General features: G+C 57.5%; 2 protein-coding genes across 3 annotated transcripts in view; one reads left to right on the forward strand and one right to left on the reverse strand.

Annotated features, from left to right (window-relative positions):
- The first annotated feature begins 528 nt into the window (after positions 1–528).
- R3HCC1 (R3H domain and coiled-coil containing 1) lies at positions 529–8167 on the forward strand. The gene is made up of 8 exons (XM_036450578.2): positions 529–663; positions 1060–1187; positions 1550–1687; positions 2951–3554; positions 4516–4688; positions 6452–6522; positions 7042–7137; positions 7892–8167. The coding sequence occupies exons 1-8, from the start codon at positions 529–531 to the stop codon at positions 8026–8028; spliced, it is 1482 nt and encodes a 493-aa protein (XP_036306471.1). The 3' UTR covers positions 8029–8167.
- A 988-nt stretch (positions 8168–9155) lies between these two features.
- LOXL2 (lysyl oxidase like 2) overlaps positions 9156–22248 on the reverse strand; it is a 99975-nt gene continuing 86882 nt past the window's right edge. For both annotated transcript variants that reach the window (XM_036449904.2, XM_036449903.2), the window contains exons 10-14: positions 21372–21615; positions 15558–15673; positions 14231–14367; positions 11159–11270; positions 9156–10030 (exon numbers count right to left, since the gene is read on the reverse strand). In XM_036449904.2, the coding sequence (XP_036305797.1) occupies positions 9951–10030; positions 11159–11270; positions 14231–14367; positions 15558–15673; positions 21372–21615 (689 nt within the window). In that variant the 3' untranslated portion in view covers positions 9156–9950. The remainder of the gene's footprint in view (positions 10031–11158; positions 11271–14230; positions 14368–15557; positions 15674–21371; positions 21616–22248) is intronic.

The following is a 22248-nucleotide window of genomic DNA, read 5'->3' on the forward strand; positions in this document are numbered from 1 at the left end:
TATTACTCTGTTAGGAAAAAACAGAACAGGAAAATCTGGTACCTGCAAGACCTATATATATAGGTGCCACTCAGAAATGTTGGCTATTATTGCTTGTTTCATTTTCGGTTCTTATGAGTATATCTCCAGTAGGACATGATCTCACTCATCTAGGGGAAATGATGAACAAGAACAGACCCAGGACTGCCAGACCTCAAAGGGAGGGTGGGAATCAAAGGGAGCGATCCACCAAAGGACTTGTGTGCATACATAGGAGCCTAACCAGTGGTCAAGGACAATAGTGGGTGGTGGAGGCATGAGTGGGGAGGGGGGATGAGAACGAGGGGAGGGGGGGAAAGACAAATAGGCGATACCGCTTAATCAATAAAGAAATTAAAAATTAAAAAAAAGAACAAAATAGAATTATATTTACTGACCATGATGTGTTAAGAAAAAGAAATGTCTGGATTTAGAACACAGCAAGCGCTCAGGGGCAAAAAAAAATAAATAAATAAAAAATAAAAAATTATCAATTACACGCCCTCTGCAATGCCACCCCCGGGCCGCACAGAGGCGCTGCGCCTCCGCCGAGGCCCAGGCTGCTGCCGGCGCGAAGGGGCGCGCAGGCGTCTGGGGCTCCTCGGACCGGCGGTTGGGAGCAGCGCGGCTGCGGGGAGGGCTGCGGTGAGTGCGGCGGGCGGAGGCCGGGGCGGGTGCGCTCCCGGGGCTCCTGGCTCCGGGCAGGGGAGGGCCGACCGCGCCCCCCGGCAGCCTGGAGGCGGCCCGGCCCTGGGGCCAGGAGCCCGGGGCGGGCGCGCGCAGCTTGGGCACAAAGGCCCGCAGCATCGGGCTCGCGTGCGGGGGGCGGGGCAGCGTGCACGGGCGGGGACCCCTCCCGAGCCCCGCCGCTGTGGGGCCGGGGGACCGGGACACGCTCCTTTCCCACCTCGGAGCCCGCTTCTCTCTTGTCGGAGGAGATACCTGGCCGTGATGCCCCCGAGTCCCTTGCGGCGCCGACACTGCGGGGCTGGAGGGGCTGGGTCTGTGCTCTGATCCCGCCCCGGCCCCTCTGCCCCACAGGCTCTCCCACCCACCATCCTGGCCCTCCTCTGCTTGGATGGCGTCTTCCTCTCCCCGACCGAGAATGACTTCGTGCTCCGCGTCCAGGAGGAGCTGGACCGCTTCCTGTTGCAGAAGCAGCTGTCCAAGTAAGCGGGCACCCCTCGCCCCTTCCCCCGGGGTGTGGTGCGTCCAGAGTAACGGGCCTGCAGTCGCCTTTGACCTTGGCCTTTAGGTTTTCCGGTCTGCACGCTGGTCTCTCCCACGTACAGTTTTCATTTGTAATTCTGAGCATTCCCTGGAGACTGAAGAAGGGGCCCAGCACAGGAATGGGGACAGGACAGTCACTCCCTGTGACAAGCTCTATGCCCAGGTCCTTTGCAGTCAGCTTGAGGCGCAAAGGGGCAGAGGCAGCCTGATGTGAGGCCAGGAGGGCGTCTGGGGAGGAGGGGGTCAGGCCCCAGAGGCTGCGCCTGGAGCCCCCGCTCAGCACCCCTCTGCCCCTCCCCAGGGTGCTTCTCTTCCCCCCACTCTCCAGTCGCCTGCGGTACCTGATCCACAGGACGGCGGAGAATTTCGATCTCCTGAGCAGCTTCTCTGTGGGGGAAGGCTGGAAGAGGAGGACGGTCATCTGTCACCTGGACGTCAGGTGTGTGTCACCCTCCCTTCGAGGCCCCGTAGTTCCTTGTGGGGTTGGGCAGGCGAGTGATCTGATCAGCCTCTGGGAGGAGGGAGTGCAAGTGGAGGGGGGCGGGGGGGGGGGCGGCTGGTCAGGAAATTGGGGAAGAAGCCCCCCGCTGCTGCCTCTCCCCTCAGCCTCTGTTGCTTACAGTCAGCGGTGCCTGCTTCGGTAGTGGATTAGTAGATGTGCATTGTTTGTGGAGGTCACTTAGCACAGCGGTCGGCAAACTGCGGCCCTTTGAGTGTGGCTCTTCCACAAAATACCACCTACGGGCGCACACATACAGTGCCACGGAAACTTCGTGGCCCATGCGCAGACGTCGGTGTTAGGCTCTCAAGAGAAATGTCAATCGTTGTACTGTTGATATTTGGCTCTGTTGACTAAGGAGTTTGCCGACCATAATTTAGCAAGTTCACCTATACGTGTTGGGCAGAGAGAGAGAGAGAGAGAGAGAGAGAGAGAGAGAGAGAGAGAGAGAGAGAACACAGTTTAAGCAGTGAGGGTGTCTGCACAGGACTCGGAGCGTGTGCCCTGAGGCCATGGAATGAATGTGAGAAGCACATCTGAGCCTTCACTCATCTCTGTGTCCGTGTGCATTTCTTAGGATCTTGTAATGACTAGGAGCCCAGTGTTTGCTTTGCTTTGCTTTCCTTTCCTTTCCCCTCCCCTCCCCTCCCCTCCCCTCCCCTCCTTTCTTTCTTTCTTTCTTTTCTTTCTTTTCTTTCTTTCTTTCTTTTCTTTCTTTTCTTTTCTTTTCTTTCTTTCTCTCTCTCTCTCTCTCTCTCTCTCTCTCTCTCTCTTTCTCTTTCTTTTCTTTTCTTTTCTTTTCTTTCTTTTCTTTTCTTTTCTTTTCTTTTCTTTTCTTTTCTTTTCTTTTCTTTTCTTATTTTCTTTTCTTTCGGGAGGGGGGTGGTTTGCCAGAAGCTGGGATCGAACCATTTTTAATGTTTTCCTAATGCCACCCGGTATTTACCTGGCACCTAATGGAAGGCTCGGCCATCTCTAATGGGTGCAGTTCAAACACTGGAGGGAGCGCTTGGCTGCTGGGGCTACTGCAGAGATGGCGTGCAGCCTCCGCCAGGTGCCTTCCTGAGGCATTCTCGGGTGGTTTGGTGGAGGGTTCTGCCTAATGCTGACGTGAGAGCCTCAGGCCTGAACGGCAGGTCGCTCCGGAAGCTCATTTTCCTCGGGGCCCAGACATGCTCTGACCACCTTCTGTTCCTGCTTCAGGTTACCCAGTTCAGATGGACTCTCCGGCCCCCGCCGCCCTCCTGCCTCCCACCCTTGCAAGTCCCGAGGGCCTTGGACCCCCTCAAACCAGGGTCCGGCTGCCGGCCACCGAGGGGCGCGGGCAGGTGGGGGGCGGGGGCATCGAGGACGCAAGCCGGACCAGGCTCTGTACGTGCCCCGGGTGCTGCGCAGGCCGGGAGAACGGGCGCCGACCCTGACCCCGGGGCCCGAGGATGGCGTTCCCGCCGGCGGACTCCTGGAAGAGCCTGGGGATGTTGGTGCCGGGGACCCCAGCTCCGCTCAGGAACCCCCCGTGTCGATCACTCAGACGACAGAGGACCTGCAGGGCCCCGGCCCGCCGTGCGAGAAGGAGCAGCCGCAGGAGCCAGGGGGCACGGAGCCCGCGGGGCCTGGGAGCCTCTCGGGGACGGGGGACAGCCTGGAGAAGGCCGCCCAGCTTCTGTCCCGGGCGCAGCTGGACCTGGAAGAGGGGAATGGGAGCGAGCCGGGGAAGAGCGTGGCAGCAGAGGAGGAAGAGGCAGAGATGGAAGTTGAGGGGCCTGGCGGCTTCTCCGCGGAAGATTACAGCGCGCTGCTGCGGGAGGTGATGAGCTCTTAAGGCCGGAAAAGGGAGGGCGGAAGTGAGGTGGGTGCAGTCCTGGGTGGCTGGGACCAAGGGTTATGGACGGGCGGGCGGTGCCCAGGCTGGCTGAGAAAGGCCGTGTGTTGGGTGACAGGGTCCCTGAGGAGACGTAGAGGTAAAGCATGGGGCTTTGGCCCAGAGGCGTCAGGAGGGAGGAGGCACATGCATATTGGGTCAGGGGTATGGATTTGGGCCCCAGCTCAACCACCTAGGAGCTGTTTGACTACAGGCAAGTCCTTTTGCTTTGCTGAGTTTCAGTTTCCTCATCTGAAAAGCGGGTGATAATACCTCCTTCACAAGGTAGCAGGTAGGAGGTATGTGGACTTGCTTTGTAAGGAACTGCGGATGTTGGTCATGAAAATTAAAGACCGCAGATGTTGGCCGTGATTTTTTTTTTTCTTCCGCCTGAAGCCTTGTCTTACAAAACTTGTTTGCTTGGAACAGTGTCTCCCTGAGACTGGCTGTGGTGTTCCGATGGCAGGTGTGCTTTATTGCTATTTTAGAGGTGAAGCATGGAGGCCAGAAAGTCTTGCTTAATATCACGTCATTCAGGAGGGAAGGAAAGATCCCGGTCTTGCCCAGCCCTGTCTCTACTGGCTGTGCATCTTTGGGCAGAATTACTTAATTCCCTGACTTGCAGTGTCCCCTCTGGTAGCAGACAGACAGAATAGAGCTTTCAGGATTCCATGAAGCATAACGTGTGGGCGACAGGGACTTCATAAAAGCAAGTTCCCTCCCCCAATACCTTCTCCATCTTCCGCTCCAATACGCTGCCTTTCCTAGGCTCCTGGCAGGTGTGGCTCCCACGGGAAGCCACCCTAACTCTTCCCCCTCCCCTCCTGCCCGCCCAGAAGCCGGCAGGACTCTGTGGGTTTGCAGGCAGTTGTGTGGGGCCTGTGCTGACAGGCCTGATCTCACCCAGATAACGGACAACCTGACCCAGAAGGAGGTCCAGGTGGAGAAGGTCCACGTGGACACGTCCTCCTTCGCGGAGGAGCTGCCTGGAGAGCAGGACTTTGCCCACGTGGTGGAGATCTACGACTTCGACTCGGCACTCAAGACCGAGGACCTGCTGGCAGCATTTTCCGAGTTCCAGTGAGTACAGGCCGGGCTCCGGGCAGGCCGGGGAGGCGGGGTGCTCCCTCTAGAGAGGAGCTAGGACAGGCCTTTGTTGTTGGGCCCCTCTCCCGGTGCCCAGCCACCGAGAAAGAAAGGCAGGACGGAGATGCCAGTGTTGTGGGCTCCATACTTCTGGGCAGTTGGGCCTCCTGGCCGTGTGGGGGAAGAGGAGAGCGGTTTTTGGTTGTAGGCGCCTTCCAGAGGCCCTAGAGCTGGTCCTACTGGCACATGTAGCACCCTTACATGCCACATGCCTGCCAGGCCCAGAGCCCCACTGCAGGACGCAGGCAGTGCAGCCTACCCCCGCCCCATGAGGGCCATCTCCGTGCGGGAACCGAGTTGGGAAGAACCGGGGTGGAAATGGGAGCCGAAGGGATATACTCAGAGACTTCTCTTGTTTCCCCAAATTCCTTAACTCCAATGCCAGTCTTTTCTTCTTTCTTTCTTTCTTTTTTTTTTTTTTTAAATGCTCATTTTCCATTCTCTAGTCCCTTTCTCTTTTCCTACATATGCTTTTAAAAATCCCTTTCCTGCCCTAGCTGGTGTGGCACAGCCGAAAGAGCATAGGCCCCCGAACTAAAGGATCCTGGGTTCGATTCCAGTGAAGGGCACGTACCTCGGTTGCAGGCTCCATCCCCAGCCCTGTTCGGGGTGCATGCTCGAGTCAACCAATGGATGAGAGCCAAACATGGGTGTTTCTCTCTCTCTGTCTCTCCCCCTCCCTTCCACTCTCTAAAAGTCAACGGAGTCCTAGTGCAGTGTTTCCCAAAGTGTGGTACGCGTCCCCCCAGGGGTACGGGAAGAGTTTGGTGGGGGAACGCGTTGCACCGGAGTTTGGTGGGGATATGCACTGCACCGTGCTTAGCTGCGCCTAATTCTATGTTCTCATGAGTACGAGGGGTACTCAGCGTGACAAAAATTATAGAAGGGGTACATATATGTCAAAAGTTTGGGAAACACTGTCCTAGTGGATAGAGCAGGTTTGTCTCAGTGGATAGAGCCTGCGGACCAAAGGGTCCCAGGTTCAATTCCAGTTTAGGATGTGTGCCTTGGCTGTAGGCTTCTCCCCGCTTGGAGGCAACCAATGGAGGTGTTTCTCTCAGATCGGTGTTTCTCTTGTCTTTTCCCTCTTTCTTCTACTCTCCTCAAAAAATCAATGGAAAAATATCCTCGGGTGAGGATTAACAAAAATAAGTAAATGAATAAATAAAAAGCCCTTTTTTCCCATGGCCAACCTGGGGTCCCTGTGACTTCCCCAGGCAGCGTAGCCTTGGCCGCAGAGGCATTGGGGCGGGAGCTGCTGTGTGGCCGCAGGCTCAGTGCTGCTTGCCTGAGACGGGGAGAAGTTGATCCAGAGGCAGTAACGCAAACATGGGTATTTTAGACCCTGTTCCTTGTCTCTACCACACAACCCTTTTGTCTGCAGCCTCAGACCCACACCCTGGGGGGCTGTGCCATCGCCAGTAGGAGCCTCATCACCTTGGTGTTGGTCTCTGAGTTCTCTCAGTCCTGGCTTTGCCAGACTCCTGTAGGGATCCACCCGACCAGCGGGTGGTTTGTCTTGCGGAAGCCAACCACATGGTCTTCAGGGAAGGTCTGCAGGGAATGACTGTCTCCTTCCCCGAGGAGATGAAACTTGTCTTGGGCTCACAGTGTTTGTGGATGGGAGGAGGGAGGGGACTTCCTTTAGCAGAAAGGGTTTTGCCCTCTGCTTTCATAATCTCTCTTCCCCGTCTCAGAGAGAAGGAGTTCAAGATTCATTGGGTGGACGACACGCATGCTCTCGGAGTCTTTCCCTGCCTGGCCTCAGGTAGGTGGCTTCGCGTGGGCTCGGCCCTTTTTGTCACTGACAGGGGAGGGCCCTGGTCTTCCTGGTGCAGACGCCCGTGTCCAGGTGGCAGCCCATCTCAGCCCTGGTGCGGAAGTCCGGGGAGCCGGGTGGCTCCGGGCCAGGCGGTCACAGCCTTTCCTGTTCACGTCAGTGCCCTCCCACCAGAGGCTTTGGGTGCAGGCCACGCTGAGCACGTGCCATAGGCCAAGCCCTCGGGGCTTCGCGTGTCGGAAGTGCTGTTTTTTTAGGTCTAAAGCAGCGCAGGGCGGAGGGTGGAAGCTGGGCTCGCAGGCTTTCCCCCTGAGAGCACCAGGGGCCATGAGGGCGTGTGGGGCGGGGGCCGGTGGGCAGCTGGCACAGTGGCCTCCGGGCAGCCCTGTCCCTGGGCTTTGAATGGTGCATGGAGTGGCCGCATTTGTCTTGGGCGGTATGTGTGCTCCTGGGCCCCGAGGGGGCCTTTCCAGGAAGAGAGGATGCCCAGATGTTTTCTTTCCACAGCCGCTGAAGCCCTGACCAAGGAGTTCTCAGGGCTCAGGATCCGGCCCCTCACGCAGGGAAGCAAGCAGTCCAAGCTGAAGGCCCTGCAGAGGCCAAGTAAGGGAGCGGCCGTCCCCCCTGGGAGGCTGTGCGTGTCCGTCAGCCCCCCGCCCAGCTCTCCGCGTTAGGACCCCTGAGCCCAATGGCCATGGGTGCTGCTCCCACCCCCGGGTGCTGGGACGCCCGCAGGCACCTGCCAGCTGCCCTGTTCGGGGCTGGCCCTCCTGCTCACACCCGCTCAGGGAGAAGCTGGGTCTTTCCCGCACGTCCGTGGGAACCATGCCGAGCAGGGGGGTAAACAGTCCGCCCTGCGTGTGATCCTGGCTTCGTCACTTATTTAAGCTGACCTTGGGTGAGCCACTGAATGTGTGCGAGTTGGTTTCTCTCTCTGTAAGATAAGCAGATCATACAGAGTATGCTGGAGGTAAAAGAGCCTGGCAGACCTGCCAGGAGGGGAGAGGCATACAAAAGGGGCCAAATAAGTGACGCCAACCACCCTGTGGGTCGGTGGCCTTTGCCCCGTGCTTCTGGGCGTCAGTAAATGCCCCGTCTGTCCAGGAGCTCTAGGTGTCCCACCCTGACGTGACTTCCCTCCCGAACGGCCCTACAGAGCAGGGAGGGGGCTGTGCCGGGGGAGACACGGGCAGGGCACAGAGGTGGCAGGGTTAGGTCAGGACCCGGCAGCCCGAGGCGGGCCCCTCACTGCCTCTGGCCAGGCTGCGGGCACACTGGTCCTGGAGGCTGCCGTCGCTGGGAGGAGAGGTGGCCTGGTCTTGGATTCGAGTCCCCGCCCCACGGGGTTTCCTTTCAGAGCTCCTGCGCCTGGCGAAGGAGAGACCGCAGACAAGCACAGCAGTGGCCCGGAGGCTGGTGGCCCGGGCCCTGGGGCTTCAACACAGCAAGAAAGAGCGGCCCGCTGTTGAGTCTCCTACCTCCCCGAGGCCCTGAGAGGCCCGGCCAGCCTGGAGCGACACCCCGTGACGAGCCGGCACCTCAACACCACAAGCCTTCACAGAGCAGCCCCGAGCTCCCGGCGGGGTGGGCTTCAACTCGGTCTGCTTCCAGAAGTTGAGAAAAAATAAACATTTAAGTTCTCATAAACTGCCCTGGCTGGTGTGGCTCAATGGTTAGACCGTCAGTCTGCATGCTGAAAGGTCATGGGCTGATTCCTGGTCAAGGGCACCTGCCCGGGTTGCAGGTTCCATCGCTGGCCTGGCCGGAGAGCATGTGGGAGGCAACCAGTCAATGCTTCTCTCTTACATTGATGTTTCTTTCCCCTTCCCTTCCACTCTTCGTGGGACAAATACCCTCAGAGTGAGAAGAAAAAGTTGTGATGGCTTCAAAATGCGGTCTGCCGTGGGACACTAGAGGGTGCTGTTTGCCTCCCATTGTAGACCTGAGGGTTCTGGAAACTGGTCACTCACAAGACTGCCAGGAGTGGCTCTGCTGGGCCTGGGGGCATCTCCGTGCAAAACCTGCCCAGCTTGGGGAGCTGGTTGCAGGCGTTGTGTGACACCTGTGCGGTGTCCCCTCGTGAGCTGGGTGTCCTAATCTGCTTGGGGGAGTGAGGGTGGCTATGGCTGTGGCTGTTGGCAGTGCTGCTGGCCCCCCCTGGACTGGCCCCCGTGTTTCCTGTCCGTACCGTACGGCTCTCCAAGGGCTCCTTGCAGAAACCAACGTGAACAAGGCCCAGTGGTGGACTCTGTGAAGTGGCCACCGCATGTGCCTCCCCCACAAGGGCAGACGCAGGGACATTTTTGTGGGGACAGGCCCCGAGCACTCAGTTTTCTGGTTTAGATGGAACCTGAATCCAGGCTAGATGTCCCTTCTGGTCCTTCACAACTGCATGCCCCCTGACAAATGTGGGCAAAAAAACCAGAGCTCAAGAGAGGTTGTGACTCATTTTTGCGACCTCCTTAGGCCGCTCTCAAGGGGCTGGCGCTGCTCTTTGGGGGTGTGTGGAAGGGGGACCCCTGCAGCCACAGCGGACCCCAGCTCTGCAGGAGTGGGCCCGTCTGGCTGGACAGGAGCTCTGCTGCTCGGGGGCGGGGCGCGGGCCAAATGAAACACAGACGCACGTCGTCAACGCTTTATTCCAAGTTTCAAGTATGTGTAAGTGTCCGTGATGACACGGCGTTCGGGGGGCGTCCTCGTCACCCGGGACCCTGGTCATAGCACCGTTAACAGTGACCCACAGCCTCGCGGCGACAAACGGGAGCCACACGGGGGCGGGTTTTCCTTTGAGCTGTATTTTCAAAGGCCTAGATCGCCAGCATTAAATACCACTACTTTGTGTTTCAAAGTCCACGGAAATAGAATATGATGATGATGATGTCTTGGTAACAGGGGGCAGGGGGGTGTGGGGAGAAGCACCGACTCTGAGCTCACCTCTCAGAGGACACGTGGCAGCTTATTCTATACGTGGACAGGAGGAGGGGAGGGGAGGCGGTGTAGCTGGAAGAGAGCGCTAGACATTCAAGTTGGCTGGCAGCCACCTACGAGGAGGAGAAACGAGCCAGCCTGACCCCTCAGGTTGTAAGCTGGCGTCGCCCAAGTGGCACCTGAGGAGGGACGGCCCTAGGTTATCAGTGGTCAGCTGGGCAGGGTGGTGTCAGGCTCGGGGGGCTGTGGTTTGGGTGGGACGCGATGACGGCCGGGCGTCCCGGACAGGATGGCTGGTGCGCTGCCCCCACGGCCTGCGGACAAGCTCACTCTGGAGCACCCCTTCCTCCTGAGCGTGGCCGTGGCCGTGGCCGTGGCCGCAGTGTCTAGACGGCAGGCGGGCGGGCGAGGGGAGGGTGGCATCCACTGGGCAGACGGCAGCGGGAAGAGGAGCTGCAGCCCGCAGGCGGGAGTGGCCCACAGCGGCCTTACCGCGTGGAGAGCTGGTTATTTATGAGTCCGCTGAAGTGTTCAAACTTTTTTTCCGTCTCTTCGCTGAAGGAACCACCTGAGGGGTGGGCATCAGAGAGACAGAGTTTATAGCAAATCAGACGCGCAGACCTGGCCGTGGAGCCACCACCCTCCACCCGGGGGCCTGCCGGGCACCTCTCCGTGCCAGCACCGGGCAGCACGCAGGACCAGGCAGCGCCAGGTGCTCTGGGAGTGGAGCGAAGGGGTGGACGGCCGCTGTGGGCTCCGGCTGCCCTCACCACGCGCGAGGACCACCACTTCAGCAGATGCTCGGCCTCCCTCCCGTGCCCCAGGCTGTGTAACGCGAGGGAGGTGTCTTTTGTGGCGACGAAGGCCACGTTGGTTCACCAGTTTTTACCACGTTTCCCCGAAAATAAGACATCCTCCTAAAAGAAGACCTACTTACAGGTTTCCTTCTGAGTGAAATATAAGGCATCCCCCTGAAAATAAGCCCCCCCCCCCCACCTAGGCTAAACATGAGAGATTTGGTCCACTGATTCTGAAAGAAATGGAGTCACAAGAAATCCACCAGGAAATTCAGGAATTGGATTGTTATGATGACGTTCCAGAAGATGATATGATTGTCATTGAATAAATGAGTAAATTCTTGATACTGTAGGATTCACAGTTTGTCTGGTTTGTGTTGACAACTACCGTACTACTGTACCGCATACAAGTAATAAATTTCCTTTATTTTCATTTAACAATAAACGTGTACCGTATTCTTCTTCATGGAAAAATAAGACATCCCCTGAAAATAAGACCTAGCGCATCTTTGGGAGCAAAAATTAATATAAGACACTGTCTTATTTTCGGGGAAACAGGGTAGTTCCGGGCAAGAAAATGATGCACAGAGCCACAAACATGTGCTAACGCCCACATGTTTGAGGGCCATGCATGATGAGGTGTGGCCTCAGCGCCCGCCCCTAAATAGCTGTGGGGTCGCCGCCCCCTTGGCCAGGCCGGTGTGAAGCCCAACCGGCAGCCAGGCCCTCCGTGTGTCCCTGCGTGGAGGGGGAGGCTGGCTACACCCAGAGGAGGGAGCTGCTCTGGCTCCTTGTCGAAGCAGGGGTGCTCTTGCCTGTGCCATGGGAAGCTGGGTGGGGGGAGCCAGCAGGCCTGGGGGTCCCCCCCAGGGTGGGGTGGGGCTGTCCAGGGGCCTCACCTATGTGGCAGTTGTACATCCAGATGCGGTGGCCGTCGTAGCGGGTCCTGCACTTCATGATGTTGTTGGTGTAGTCAGACTCGGCCACCTCGTAGTTGGGGTTAATGACAACCTGGGGGAGAGTTGGTCCTGCCTCAGCCTCCCGCCCCCCCGCCCAGGGCCCTGCCGAGGCCGGCGCTGCCTCCAGAGCCGCTGGCCTTGGGAGAGGGAGTGTGGCGGCACTGGGGAGCCAGCGCAGGGCTGGCCAGAGCAGGCCAGGCAGGCAGCGGGCAAGTCCTGGAGGCGTGAATGCCCCTGCCCCTCAGTGTGACTCACACAGCCCGCCTAAAGCAGCCTTCCGACGGGGTCTCCCTCTCTTGGTGCCCTGGGGGGCCTGAGCGAGGGAGAGGCAGGAGTGGGGGCTTGGGGCGGGCACAGAGCAGGCTATAGAGGAACAGAAGGGGGCAGGGCGTGCAGAGACAGGGAGGGGCAAGGACAGGTGCCGTGGGAGGTGGGAGAAGGGCCGCCCTGTGCACTGGAGACCGGGCATGGCCGGTGGTGGTGTCACCCATCTGTCCCTCCTGCTGTCTGGGCTTTGGTGTTGCTCTAGGCCAGTGGTCGGCAAACTCCTTAGTCCACAAAGCCAAATATCAACAGTACGACGACTGAAATTTCTTTTGAGGGCCAGGTTTTTTAAAAACTTCTTCTAATGCCACTTCTTTTAAATAGACTCGCCCAGGCCGTGGTATTTTGTGGAAGAGCCACACTCAGGGGCCAAAGAGCCACGGTTTGCTGACCACGGCTCTAGGCCATCCCTGAGCCCTCCCTGCTCGGCCAGCCCAAGGGCCTGGGCTGTGGTGGAGACTGGACCCCCTAGCACCCCTTCTGTGGGTCTCCCCAGCTAAAGGGCATAGCCTCAAGGGAAGAGGGCTTCTGTGAGGGACAGAGAAGGGACAGGAAGGGGAGATGGAGAGGGGAGCCCAGAGGAGAAAGGGAGGAGGGAGGGGAAAACGGAACAGAGCTGCACCGGGCTGGAGGTGAGGGGGGTGAGGTACGGGGGACAAATGACAGGTTTTCCCTTGAGGGCCCTGCCTCGCCCAGTGCTGAGGGGACAGTGCTGCCCTGGGTCTGTGGCGATGGGAAAGTGGCATCTAAGTTAAGGAACAGTTTCTAGGTTTGGGGCCTAAAGACCCTTCCGTCCAGGAGGGCTTGGGCGTGAATGACCCTTTAGCAGGCTGGCTGGGCCTCCCGGAGGTGCCGTGGCTCACAGCACGGGGCACACAAACCCCGCCCACTGAGGCCTGTGCAGCTCCTCGCCCACAGATAGCTGCGCCCCAGGGAGCCCACCCCACAGCGCAGCCATGAGGGCAGCAGGTACGGCACGGGCTCATCTCTGGGGCCACCGGGGTCAGCTTGACCCCCTTGGGGTGGGGAGTGGGGACTGAAGTGTGTGGTCTCCACCAGCCCATTGGATTCACACTCTACGGTCCCAAACCTGGAAAGGGCCTGAGGGACGGGGCTGTAGTTTATTAGATAAAAGACCTGCTGTGAACCCAGGAGGGGTGAGAAGGCAGCCAGAACCTCGTCACCCAGGGAGCCACCTTGGCCTCAGGCCTGCCTGCCCCCATCCCCACCCCCACCCCCAACCTGCCACATGCAGCGATTCTGGTGTCTGCATGGGGATACACGTGGGAATGGGGAGGGCTACACTACTGAAGCTTCATGTCCACGCCGAGGGAAATACACTTCTCCATTCATCACAGGCGTTAATGTGCCCACAGGGCATTCATTTGTGGATGTATAGTTCAGGGGTCGAGAACGCAGAATATAGAGTAAGATGTGAGCTGGGTGTGCCTGGCCATCTGATGAATATCTCTACAGACTGGCCCAGTGGAGACAGCGCCTGCCGTCGGTCTCCACTGGCCAGTCATTACAGAGGGCACTTGTCAGGACAGAGTGCACAGCGGTGACATGCACTGGCCCAGCAGAGTGACAGCAGACCTCAAACGCGAGCCGCCCTCCGCGGCATACGTACGTGCAGACACAGAGGTCGGGCTTTGGAGACTCCGAGCTCCGCCTTTGGCGGGGCCCCTCCAAGTCTGCGGTTTGGGCTTGTGGGCGGAAAAGGGCTAGGCTGTCTGATTTCTGGCCTCTGGAATTGCCCAGGGAGGCTCTTACTCTGTGGTTCCTTTTCTGCAGGTGTTGGTTCATCCCAGGGCTGCCACTGGGCGGGGACTGTGGGCCAGGCCGTGAGCTGGCGGAGTGCCCCCCGGGGAAAACTTTCCAGGCACAATGACACATTTCTGGTAACCTACTTTGGCACCCGTGGGGCAAGCTGGAAAGCACGACGGGTGGGGGGAATGAGAGGGTGTGGGAAGCCTGTGCAGGCACAAGTGCACCTGTGCACCGGGAGGGGAGACCCGGGAGGGGCTTGTCTCCCCACCAGGCAGGGCCCTGGCTGGAGCATAAAAGCCATTTGCAGGAAGGTGGTGGGGGCATAGAGGGGTTAGGGGGAGGAGCTAACATCCTTGGTTCCTCCCTAGGGCTGGCCTTCCCCCACAGACTGAGTACCTGGCAGCCCTGGCAAGTGCCCACAGTCACTGGACAGGTTGTCTCTAGTGCCAGGCACGCTCCCGTCACAACAGCCTTTTTCTGTGACTGCTTTCAGCCTGGACAGCCCAGACCCAGGCGGGGGGAGGACGCCGGGAGAAGCCCGAGGAGGTGAGAGTGCAGCCCCAAAGGGAGCACCCGGGGCCGCTGGGATAGATTCCCGGCCTGAGGACCACATCTGGCTGCAGATGCATGTTCCTTTGAAAGCACCAGATGTTAAGTGAATTGAGTGCGGCTGTCTCAGGTCTGCAGTCCACCTCCCCGTCCCCCGCCCTGCCGCAGTCTGCCCGCCTCACATACTCAGGGTCCCAGACGGAGCGCACAGGCCGCTGGGCGCAGGACGCCTGCACTTCCGCCAGCCTGGCCGCCATGCGTATATGTTTTGTTTGGGCGCCGGCGGAAAGGAGGCTGCCTTCCCCTCCCTGGGAAAAAAAGACCGTTCCTTCCCTCAGCAGGGGCCCAGGCGCCTTCCTACGCCCTCACCTGAAACAGGTACTCTCCAGGCGGCACGTCGGTGATGTCCACCCACTGGCAGTCGATGTCATGGCGGTACACGTCCCAGCAGCCCATGGTGATGCCCTGCTCGCCAAAGTTGGCACACTCGTAATTCTTCTGGATGTCTGCAGGCAGGTGCCGAGGGAACCCCAGTCACCATGCACACGTGGTGCCTCCGCCCTCTGTGCAGCCTTCCCCCCACACCCCCTCAGGACCCCAAACAGCCCTGCTGGGTGCGTGACACCCCCAGACCCTACCCTCAGCTTCATCAGGGCTCAGCATGCCACCCCATTGTGTGGTATCTGATCCTCTCTCCTTCCAATAGAACCCCTTACCAGTGGTCAGCAAACCGAGGCTCGTGAGCCACATGTGGCTCTTTGGCCCCTTGAGTGAGGCTCTTCCACAAAATACCACGTGTGGGCACATTGAAACTTCGTGGCCCATGCGCAGAAGTCGATTTTCGGCTCTCAAAAGAAATTTCAATCATTGTACTGTTGATATTTGGCTCTGTTGACTAATGAGTTTGCCGACCACTGGTAAGGCTTACCCAATTTTCTTACCCCGGCCTTTCGGAGGAACCACTGGCCTGGGAATGAAGCACACGCTTGTCGGGAAAAGTCCTGACAGTTAATGTTTAGCTTCATGTGGGGGCATCTTATCTCTGTCTGGACAATCAGCACTTGAATTTGGGCTCTCAGGTCTGGTTTGTCTGACACTTACCGGGCCAGCGGCTCATATGGCACACAGTAGGTGCTCAAAACCCAACTGTGTGGTCTCATGGCGCATCCGTGGCAGCTACATTTATTGAGAGCACTACTCCACACACTGGGTGTGCCAAGAAGAATCCCGTGTCTCCCCTTGAAGAGCCCCAGGCATGCCGGCATGGCAGGTGTGCCCAGTGCCGGTGGGGGGCCTCCCAGCAGTGTGAGCAGGCTGCTGCCTCTGCCTGGGGGAGCTGGGAGTCCGGGAGCTGCAGACGGGCTCATTTGAGCTTGAACTTGAAGGCTAAGAGCCTGTGGGGCGGGGGCACTTGGTATTGGGGCACAGGGAGAATGGCTGTGGCAGCCAGAGTGGGAGGGGACTCTGTCTCTGGTCCAAGGGTTAGAGCCTGACCAGTGCCCATCAGCATAACTCAGGGGGATCCTGGTGCCTTTATAGCCAGGCCTTGCCCACACCCCAACCCCGAGCATAGCCTGGAAGCCCCCACAGAGGAAGGTCACGTGGGGAGTCAGCGGCGGCCAGAGTCCAGCATCACACCTGGGCGTGGCCACCCCCACCCCCCGCAGCCCCCCCTCCAGCACCCTCACAAAGATACCTCCTTCACATTCCGTGTCCTCCAAGCAGAAGCTGGCCTTGTGGCCCTCTGCCACCTTGGTGCCGTTGAGATTCAGGAGGTCGTAGTGGGTGAACACTTCCATGCTGTGGTAGTGCCTGGGGTGGGAGACAGGGCCGGGGAGTCAGTTTGGGGGGGCGGCTGCCGCCTGCTAGCAACTGCCTGGCTGGCGATTTGCTTGTGGGGACCCCCTGAGTAGCGTGGTCCAAAGGGGTGGCCGGTGGGAGAGGAGGGGTGACGGCGTAAGGTGACCAGACGTCCCGATTTTTAACAATTTGTCCCACGGCGTTTTAAAAAAAAGTCCCGATTTTTTCTTCAAAAAAAAAAAAATCGGGACTTTTTTTAAAAACGCCTCGTGACTCGGGACAAATTAGTGAAAAAGCGGGACTGTCCCGCCAAAAGTGGGACATCTGGTCACCTTAGTTTACGTGGAATCCAGAGTGGGGCAGCAGCTTGTGGGCCTTGGCTCTCTCATGGGCTCAATGGGAATAACAATGAGCGGAATGCATGGGGTGCTGGAGTTAGTGAGATGAGTGGATGCCCAGGGCCTGGCGTACAATAAGCCCAATAAACCAAGATATCTGCTCTGAGCGCCTCTAACACCACCTCCTTCCCCGCCCCCTGAGCACTCCAGTGGCTCTTGCAGCCCATTCCTATTTGGTACCCATCCCGCAGACTAATAAAAGTTGATGTTTTTGAAAACTTTTTTAAAGTGGGAATATGGTAGAGAGGGAAAGAAGAGGATGAGGAGGGCCTGTGGAGTAGGGGAGACCTGGGACAGGCCAGCAGGAGCGGGAGCAGGGTGCAGGTGGTCGGCCACAGCTGGAAGTGAGCAGCAGGAAGTCTGTGCTCCCTGCACGGAGCAAAGGCCCTGGAGGGGCCAGGCCGCTGTGGAGGGAGCAAAGCAGAGGAGGGTTGCTGTGCAGCCGGCTCCCTGTTTACACACAGCGCCCCTCCTCTCGGGGCAGGGATGGGAGGAATTGAGAACAGATGCAGATTCCTGGAAAGTGATGCATTTAGTGCGGAGTGCACGGGGGGAGGGGGGGGGGGGACGTGGCTGCAGGCACCGGCTGGCTCGGCCATCCTGAGCGGCAGCGTGTGTGTCACAATCTGCAACTACCGAACACGCTTGCCTCCCTCTCTCAGGGGACAGCTGAGGGACGGGGGAAATGGACAAGGCGCTAAGGCAAGCGAGCAGAAGCACCTGCGTGGCCTACGCGTGACAGAGCTGTCTCCTGGGGAAGAGAGAAAGGTAACAGGACCCCACCATGGGCAGGAGACCTTGCAGAAATGCCTCGCCTTTGGCTGGGACAGAGGGGTACTCCGTACCTGTCCACTCTCTCCTTATTGCTAACCTCCCCCTTAGTAAGAGGAGGAATATTTTTTATTATGACCACCACTGCTACCGTCCCTGCGGTCATTCCCAGGCCCTATGGTAGCTTCTCCCCCCTCTTCCCCCCCCAGCTGCCCTGGCAGAGGACCGAGGGAGGAGGAGGATTAGCAGGGTAGCTTTTCAGAGAGGAAATGAGAGGTTCTTTTCCTCTTCCTCCTGTGTATGCTTTTGCTGGAAATAGTGTCACAAGTTCCTACGCCGGGCTTTTCCCAGGTCACTCATGTTTCTGGGTAAACGCAGCCGAGCCAGGGCCACTGGCACACGCACAAGGACACATTCTGTGGCAGCTGAGCGATGACTCCCAAAGTCTCCTCTGGCTCCTTGCAGGAGCAAGACGAGGCCCGAGGTCTGACTCACTGCCTAAAACATGTCTGCGTCTCTCTGAGAACAGCTTCTGTTGCCCTGTTTACCAGCTGGAAGACGGAGGAGAAATAGGTTTATGTTCCGTTGTCTAAACAAAACTCAGACAGGCCACAGACACGCTGTTGTGCGGCTGGCTGCCTCCCGCTTCCCCTGCCTCTGCACACTTGATTTAAGTCTTCCCCAGCTCTTCAGTTTCCCCCCCGTGAGCCCCGGGGATGGGGCAGCTGGTTTGAGCCTCCCAGCTGCAGCTCGCTGCAGTCTGGAGCCGCTCTGCCTTGCCTCTCCAGCATGTGGAGACCACCCTGGGCCATGTCTCCTCCCAGCTGGTAGGAAGGTGCATCCTGGTAATGAGGGTATATACCTCCTCTCCCCAGGTTGAGGTGCCCTAAACTTTGGGCGCCTGAGAGGAGGGGTAAAGATAGGAAAAACTTTGCTTGGAAAGAATATGAGAACACTGAGGAGACAGAATAATGTGAGCCTTGATGGAGGTCATTGTAAGCTGGATAAAGGAAGGACGGCCTTCTGCCAAAAAACTCGATCGAGCCCAGTGTTCGAGGACACGATGCTCACGGAGGAAGGTGATGGATGCATCCTTCATGACAGACAACACTGGGCCAGATGCCTGGCTGGTGTGGCTCAGTGGTTGAGCATCGACCTATGGACCAAGAGGTCACAGTTTGATTCCTGGTCAGGGCACATGCCTGGGTTTGGGGCTCAATCCTCAGTGTGAGCCATGCAGGAGGCAGCCAATCAAATGATTCTCTTCTATCCCTCTCTCTGAAATCAATAAAAAAAATATATATTAATATATATATATATATTTATATATATAAATATATATATTTATATATATATTATATATATTTAATATATATATATATATATATATAAATATATATATATATATATAAAAAGAGAGAATTATCAATATGAGATAAACACTTTGATTGGTTGCCTCCTGCACGTGCCCCGATCAGGGTCTGGGCTGGAGAGGAGTCTGCAACTGAGGTACCGTACATGCCCTTGACCGGAACAAAGCCCCGCAGATGTGCTAGGGCCTGAACTAAGCTCGCTGAGGCCACCTCACATCTCTGGGGCTTTGACCCAACCTGGGGGCTGCTCCACACATGGGGAGGCAGGTGGGGTGAACAAAAGTCTTCCCTTGCCCTAGCCAGTTTGGCTCAGTGTATTGAGCGTTGGCCTGCGGACTGAAGGGTGCTGGGTTCGATTCTGGTCAAGGGTACGTGCTCGGGTTGTGGACTCTATACCCTGTCCGGGCATTCAGGAGGTAGCCGATCAATGATTCTCTCTCATCACTGATGCTTCTATCTCTCTCTCCCTCTCTGAAATCAATAAAAATATATTTAGAAAACAAACAAAAATACACACAAGTCTCCCCTTTATAGCAAAGCCACCCCTGATTCGAGGGCTGGCCTCTCAGAGGGATGTCTGCCTTCCTGCTTCTCCAGCTCCTGGCAGCTCTCCTGGGCTTCCCCATGGAGGAGGGCAGCCCTGAAACAGCTGTGTGTCCTGGTGCCCAGCTGGATCTGACCCCTGCAAAGCTGTGCCCGCTTAGAGGCAGGAGGGAGCCTCTTTAAGATCATCCACCAGGGGCCGTGCGTGTGACAGAGCATGACGCAGCGCACCAGCCTCCTCTGGCTGGCGAGGAGACTGCTGGGGGCTCGAGGTCTGGGTCATCTCGGGGCTTCCAAAGAACACGGCCCTGCTTCTCATTGTAGGACCAATTCAGCTGGGAGCGATGGTTTTCTCATTCGCACTAACTGGAACCAGGGTTCTCAACTTTGGGTCCAGAGAAGGGCTCAGAGTATCTGTAAGACCTGCTGAGCCAGGATGTTAAATGTTCTAGAAAAAATAATTTTTTGAGTGGAGGAAGGGCTAGCAACTTTCATCAGGCTCCCAAAGGGACCCCAGAAAGGCCTGGGGCCAGGGCTTCTGTGGAAAAAGGCCTCCCGCAGAGCCTGCAGAGTCCCCAGAGCTCTGGGCACTGGGCGGGGCTCTCACGCTCCTGGTCCTATGGCCACAGGTTCTCGGTTCTAGACCAGCAGGGGAGATCCGAAGGGACACATGCTTAGCCACATGTTCTTCCCCGCCCAGCCTCCCAAGCCATTTCCTGGAACATGTGTAAGCGGAGAAGTGACAGACCCTGGAAAAGCGGGGGCAGGCCATCGGAGCGGCGCTTCTGCGACGTCCCTTGTGCCTTCTCGGAGGAGAGCCAGCATCTGTCGCACAAACACTCGGCCATGTAATGTCTGGGTGGACCGTCATGTGGGGGGCAGAGATGCAATTATCTTCCACTTATAGATGCGCAGGCGGCATCTGCCTGCAGGCCCAGGCCTCCTCCACACGTTCCCCACGAAAATCAGGCACCGATGTGGTCATGCCTCTCATTGCACCCTTTGCCTTCCACCCTGCACCGACATGCTTCAGTACAGAAAGCACACGTTCTATGGATGATGACAACCTTCGGGACACGGGACGGCCATTGTAAAGGAAAACTGGCAGCCCTACGTTCTGCCCGAGTCCTTTCTTTCGGAATGAGTTGAACAACTCTAACCCCAAGCTGATTCGAAGGTGACTAGGGCCACGGTCGGCAAACGGCGGCTCGCGAGCCACATGCGGCTCTTTGGCCCCTCGAGTGTGGCTCTTCCACAAAATACCACAGCCTGGTGCGAGTCTATTTTGAAGAAGTGGCATTAGAAGAAGTTTAAGTTTAAAAAATGTGGCTCTCAAAAGAAATTTCAATCGTTGTCCTGTTGATATTTGGCTCTGTTGACTAATGAGTTTGCCCACCACTGGACTAGGGCATAAAGCAGACAGATTTCTGACGAAGGGTCAGTGGAGGGGACAGAAAGAGCACACACGTTGGGGTCAGACAGGCCCGAGTTGGGTTCCCTGCCCAGTAACTTCTTGTGTCACCCCAACACGAAGCCTCTGTGTCCTTACCCCTGAAAACGAGGGTGCCCCCTGCTGGGCACTTAGAGGGGATCCCTAATGGTGATCACCACGTTCTAGGGCAGGAAGGCCGCCTGGGGATGAGTTAGACCGGGCTTCTCACACTGTGGTGTGCACACAAGCGCGTGGCGATCCTGTTAAATTAGATTCGCATGCACCGGGCCCCGGGGTGTAGCGGTGACGGCTGACACGCCACGCCAGCCCATGGCCTCGCTGTGAGAAGCGGGGACCGCGGGTCAAAGCTCTGCTGTGCAGATGGGATTCTACGGAGAGAGACGGGCACGCACTGGACCCACGGCTGGGCCTTTCTCCCTTCCTTTTCCAAAGTGTGCTCCTTCTGCTCCCTCCACCTGCCCAGCCAGGTCTGAGCAGGAAAACACAGACAAGGAGGGGCAGCAGGCTCCGAATTAGCGTAAGAACCAAGGCAAAGGAAAAGACCGGAAAATGCAGGAGATGAATGAGGTGGCTTCTGTTGGCTCCAGCTAGAGCTGGCTCCAGGATTTCACTCTGCTCCAGTCCAGGACTTACAGCCCTGGGCTCAGACCCACAGACTGGGCCTGGAAGGGACAGCAGAGGTCCTGGGTGATGTGGCCCAGATGTCCTGACATCACACAGCTTGTTAGAGGCACAGCGGGGTTGAGAGACCAGGTCTCTGGACTCCTGGGGCTAGAACGCTTATCTCCAAACCCACGACCTCCCTAGAAATTCTTAAAACACATGCTGGTGTTTAAAATAGATTTCTAAATGAACCTAGAGTCCAATCATTGCAGAACCCCAAGCACCCTGTAGAGGACCCACCTCCTGTGGACACACCTGAACACTGTTGACAGGCCCATGGAGGGGAAAGGGGAACTCAAAACAAGTCTCTTTCCTAATGTTAGAGGCCTGGGAGGCTCCGGGAAGGGGAGCTGGGCCAGGGCAACTGGGAGTGGAGAATGGCAAGCCAGGGTGGCAGACTGACCCCCTCCAACTTGGGAAACCCGGCCCCCTGGGCTGTGTGGCCTCCCTCTGGGACCCTGTGATTCTCAGTCCCACCTGGGGCCTTGCAGACGGAAGGGAGGCCTCACCTGTGGCAGTCATGCCAGATCCACGCATGGCGGCCGTTCTTGGGCCGGAAGTCGGACTGGCCGTTGTTGTGGATCTGGGAGGAGAAGCGCAGCAGCCGCCGGTGGCCCGTGGTGGGGTTGGTCTGGGCAGCCGAGGCCGCGAGGCAGTTCTCCTCCATGGCACACTGGAGTATGAACATGGGCCGGTCCTCCAGGTAGGTGGTCTGCTGGACAATCTCCGCATTGAGGACCAGGTCAGGGGCGGCTGCGGAGGGCAGACACTGCGCTCAAGCAACATCCAATGAGGCCCCTTCCCCCTTCCCAGGTATTTGACTTCTGATTCCTGAACTGAGACAAACCCCCATCCCTGCCTAGCACCACCTTCTGGAACTGATCCATGGTCTCCCTCTCTCAAGGTCACCTTCCTTAAGGAACACCAGCCCACATTCCCCTTCCCTGAGTGCCCAGTTGGATGCCTTGGCCGGTATCAGTGCAGATGGGCAAAACCTTGGAAATTGTGCAATCTTTAATAGGTCCATTAGGATTCGTACTATCACCATTATATCATTCTCTCTACTTATGAGTAGCTTGAGATTTCCCATAATGGAAAGCAAATAATAATGATGGCCGAAACCAGTTTGGCTCAGTGGATAGAGCATCGGCCTGTGGACTGAAAGGTCCCCGGTTCAATTCTAGTCAAGGGCATATACCTTGGCTGTGGGCACATCACCAGTAGGGGGTGTGCAGGAGGCAGCTTATCGATGTTTATAACACTCTATTTCTCTCTCTTCCTTTCTGTAAAAAATCAATAAAAATATATTAAAAAATAATAAGGATGATGACAAACAGTAACAATGTTCTCTCTACTCCAAAAGAACCCTCTATTACGTGGGTTCGA

Source organism: Pipistrellus kuhlii, unplaced genomic scaffold (genome assembly GCF_014108245.1).
Source record: "Pipistrellus kuhlii isolate mPipKuh1 unplaced genomic scaffold, mPipKuh1.p scaffold_m20_p_21, whole genome shotgun sequence".
In the NCBI taxonomy this organism is placed as follows: domain Eukaryota; kingdom Metazoa; phylum Chordata; class Mammalia; order Chiroptera; family Vespertilionidae; genus Pipistrellus; species Pipistrellus kuhlii.

What these genes read in the sequence shown, in the direction of transcription:
- R3HCC1 (XM_036450578.2), top strand. Translation starts at nt 529, where the DNA reads ATGCCACCCCCGGGCCGCACAGAGGCGCTGCGCCTCCGCCGAGGCCCA. An exon ending in ATCTGTCACCTGGACGTCAG is followed by an intron (nt 1,688 to 2,950) that starts GTGTGTGTCACC and finishes TTCCTGCTTCAG; the next exon opens with GTTACCCAGTTCAGATGGAC. An exon ending in CTTTCCCTGCCTGGCCTCAG is followed by an intron (nt 6,523 to 7,041) that starts GTAGGTGGCTTC and finishes TTCTTTCCACAG; the next exon opens with CCGCTGAAGCCCTGACCAAG.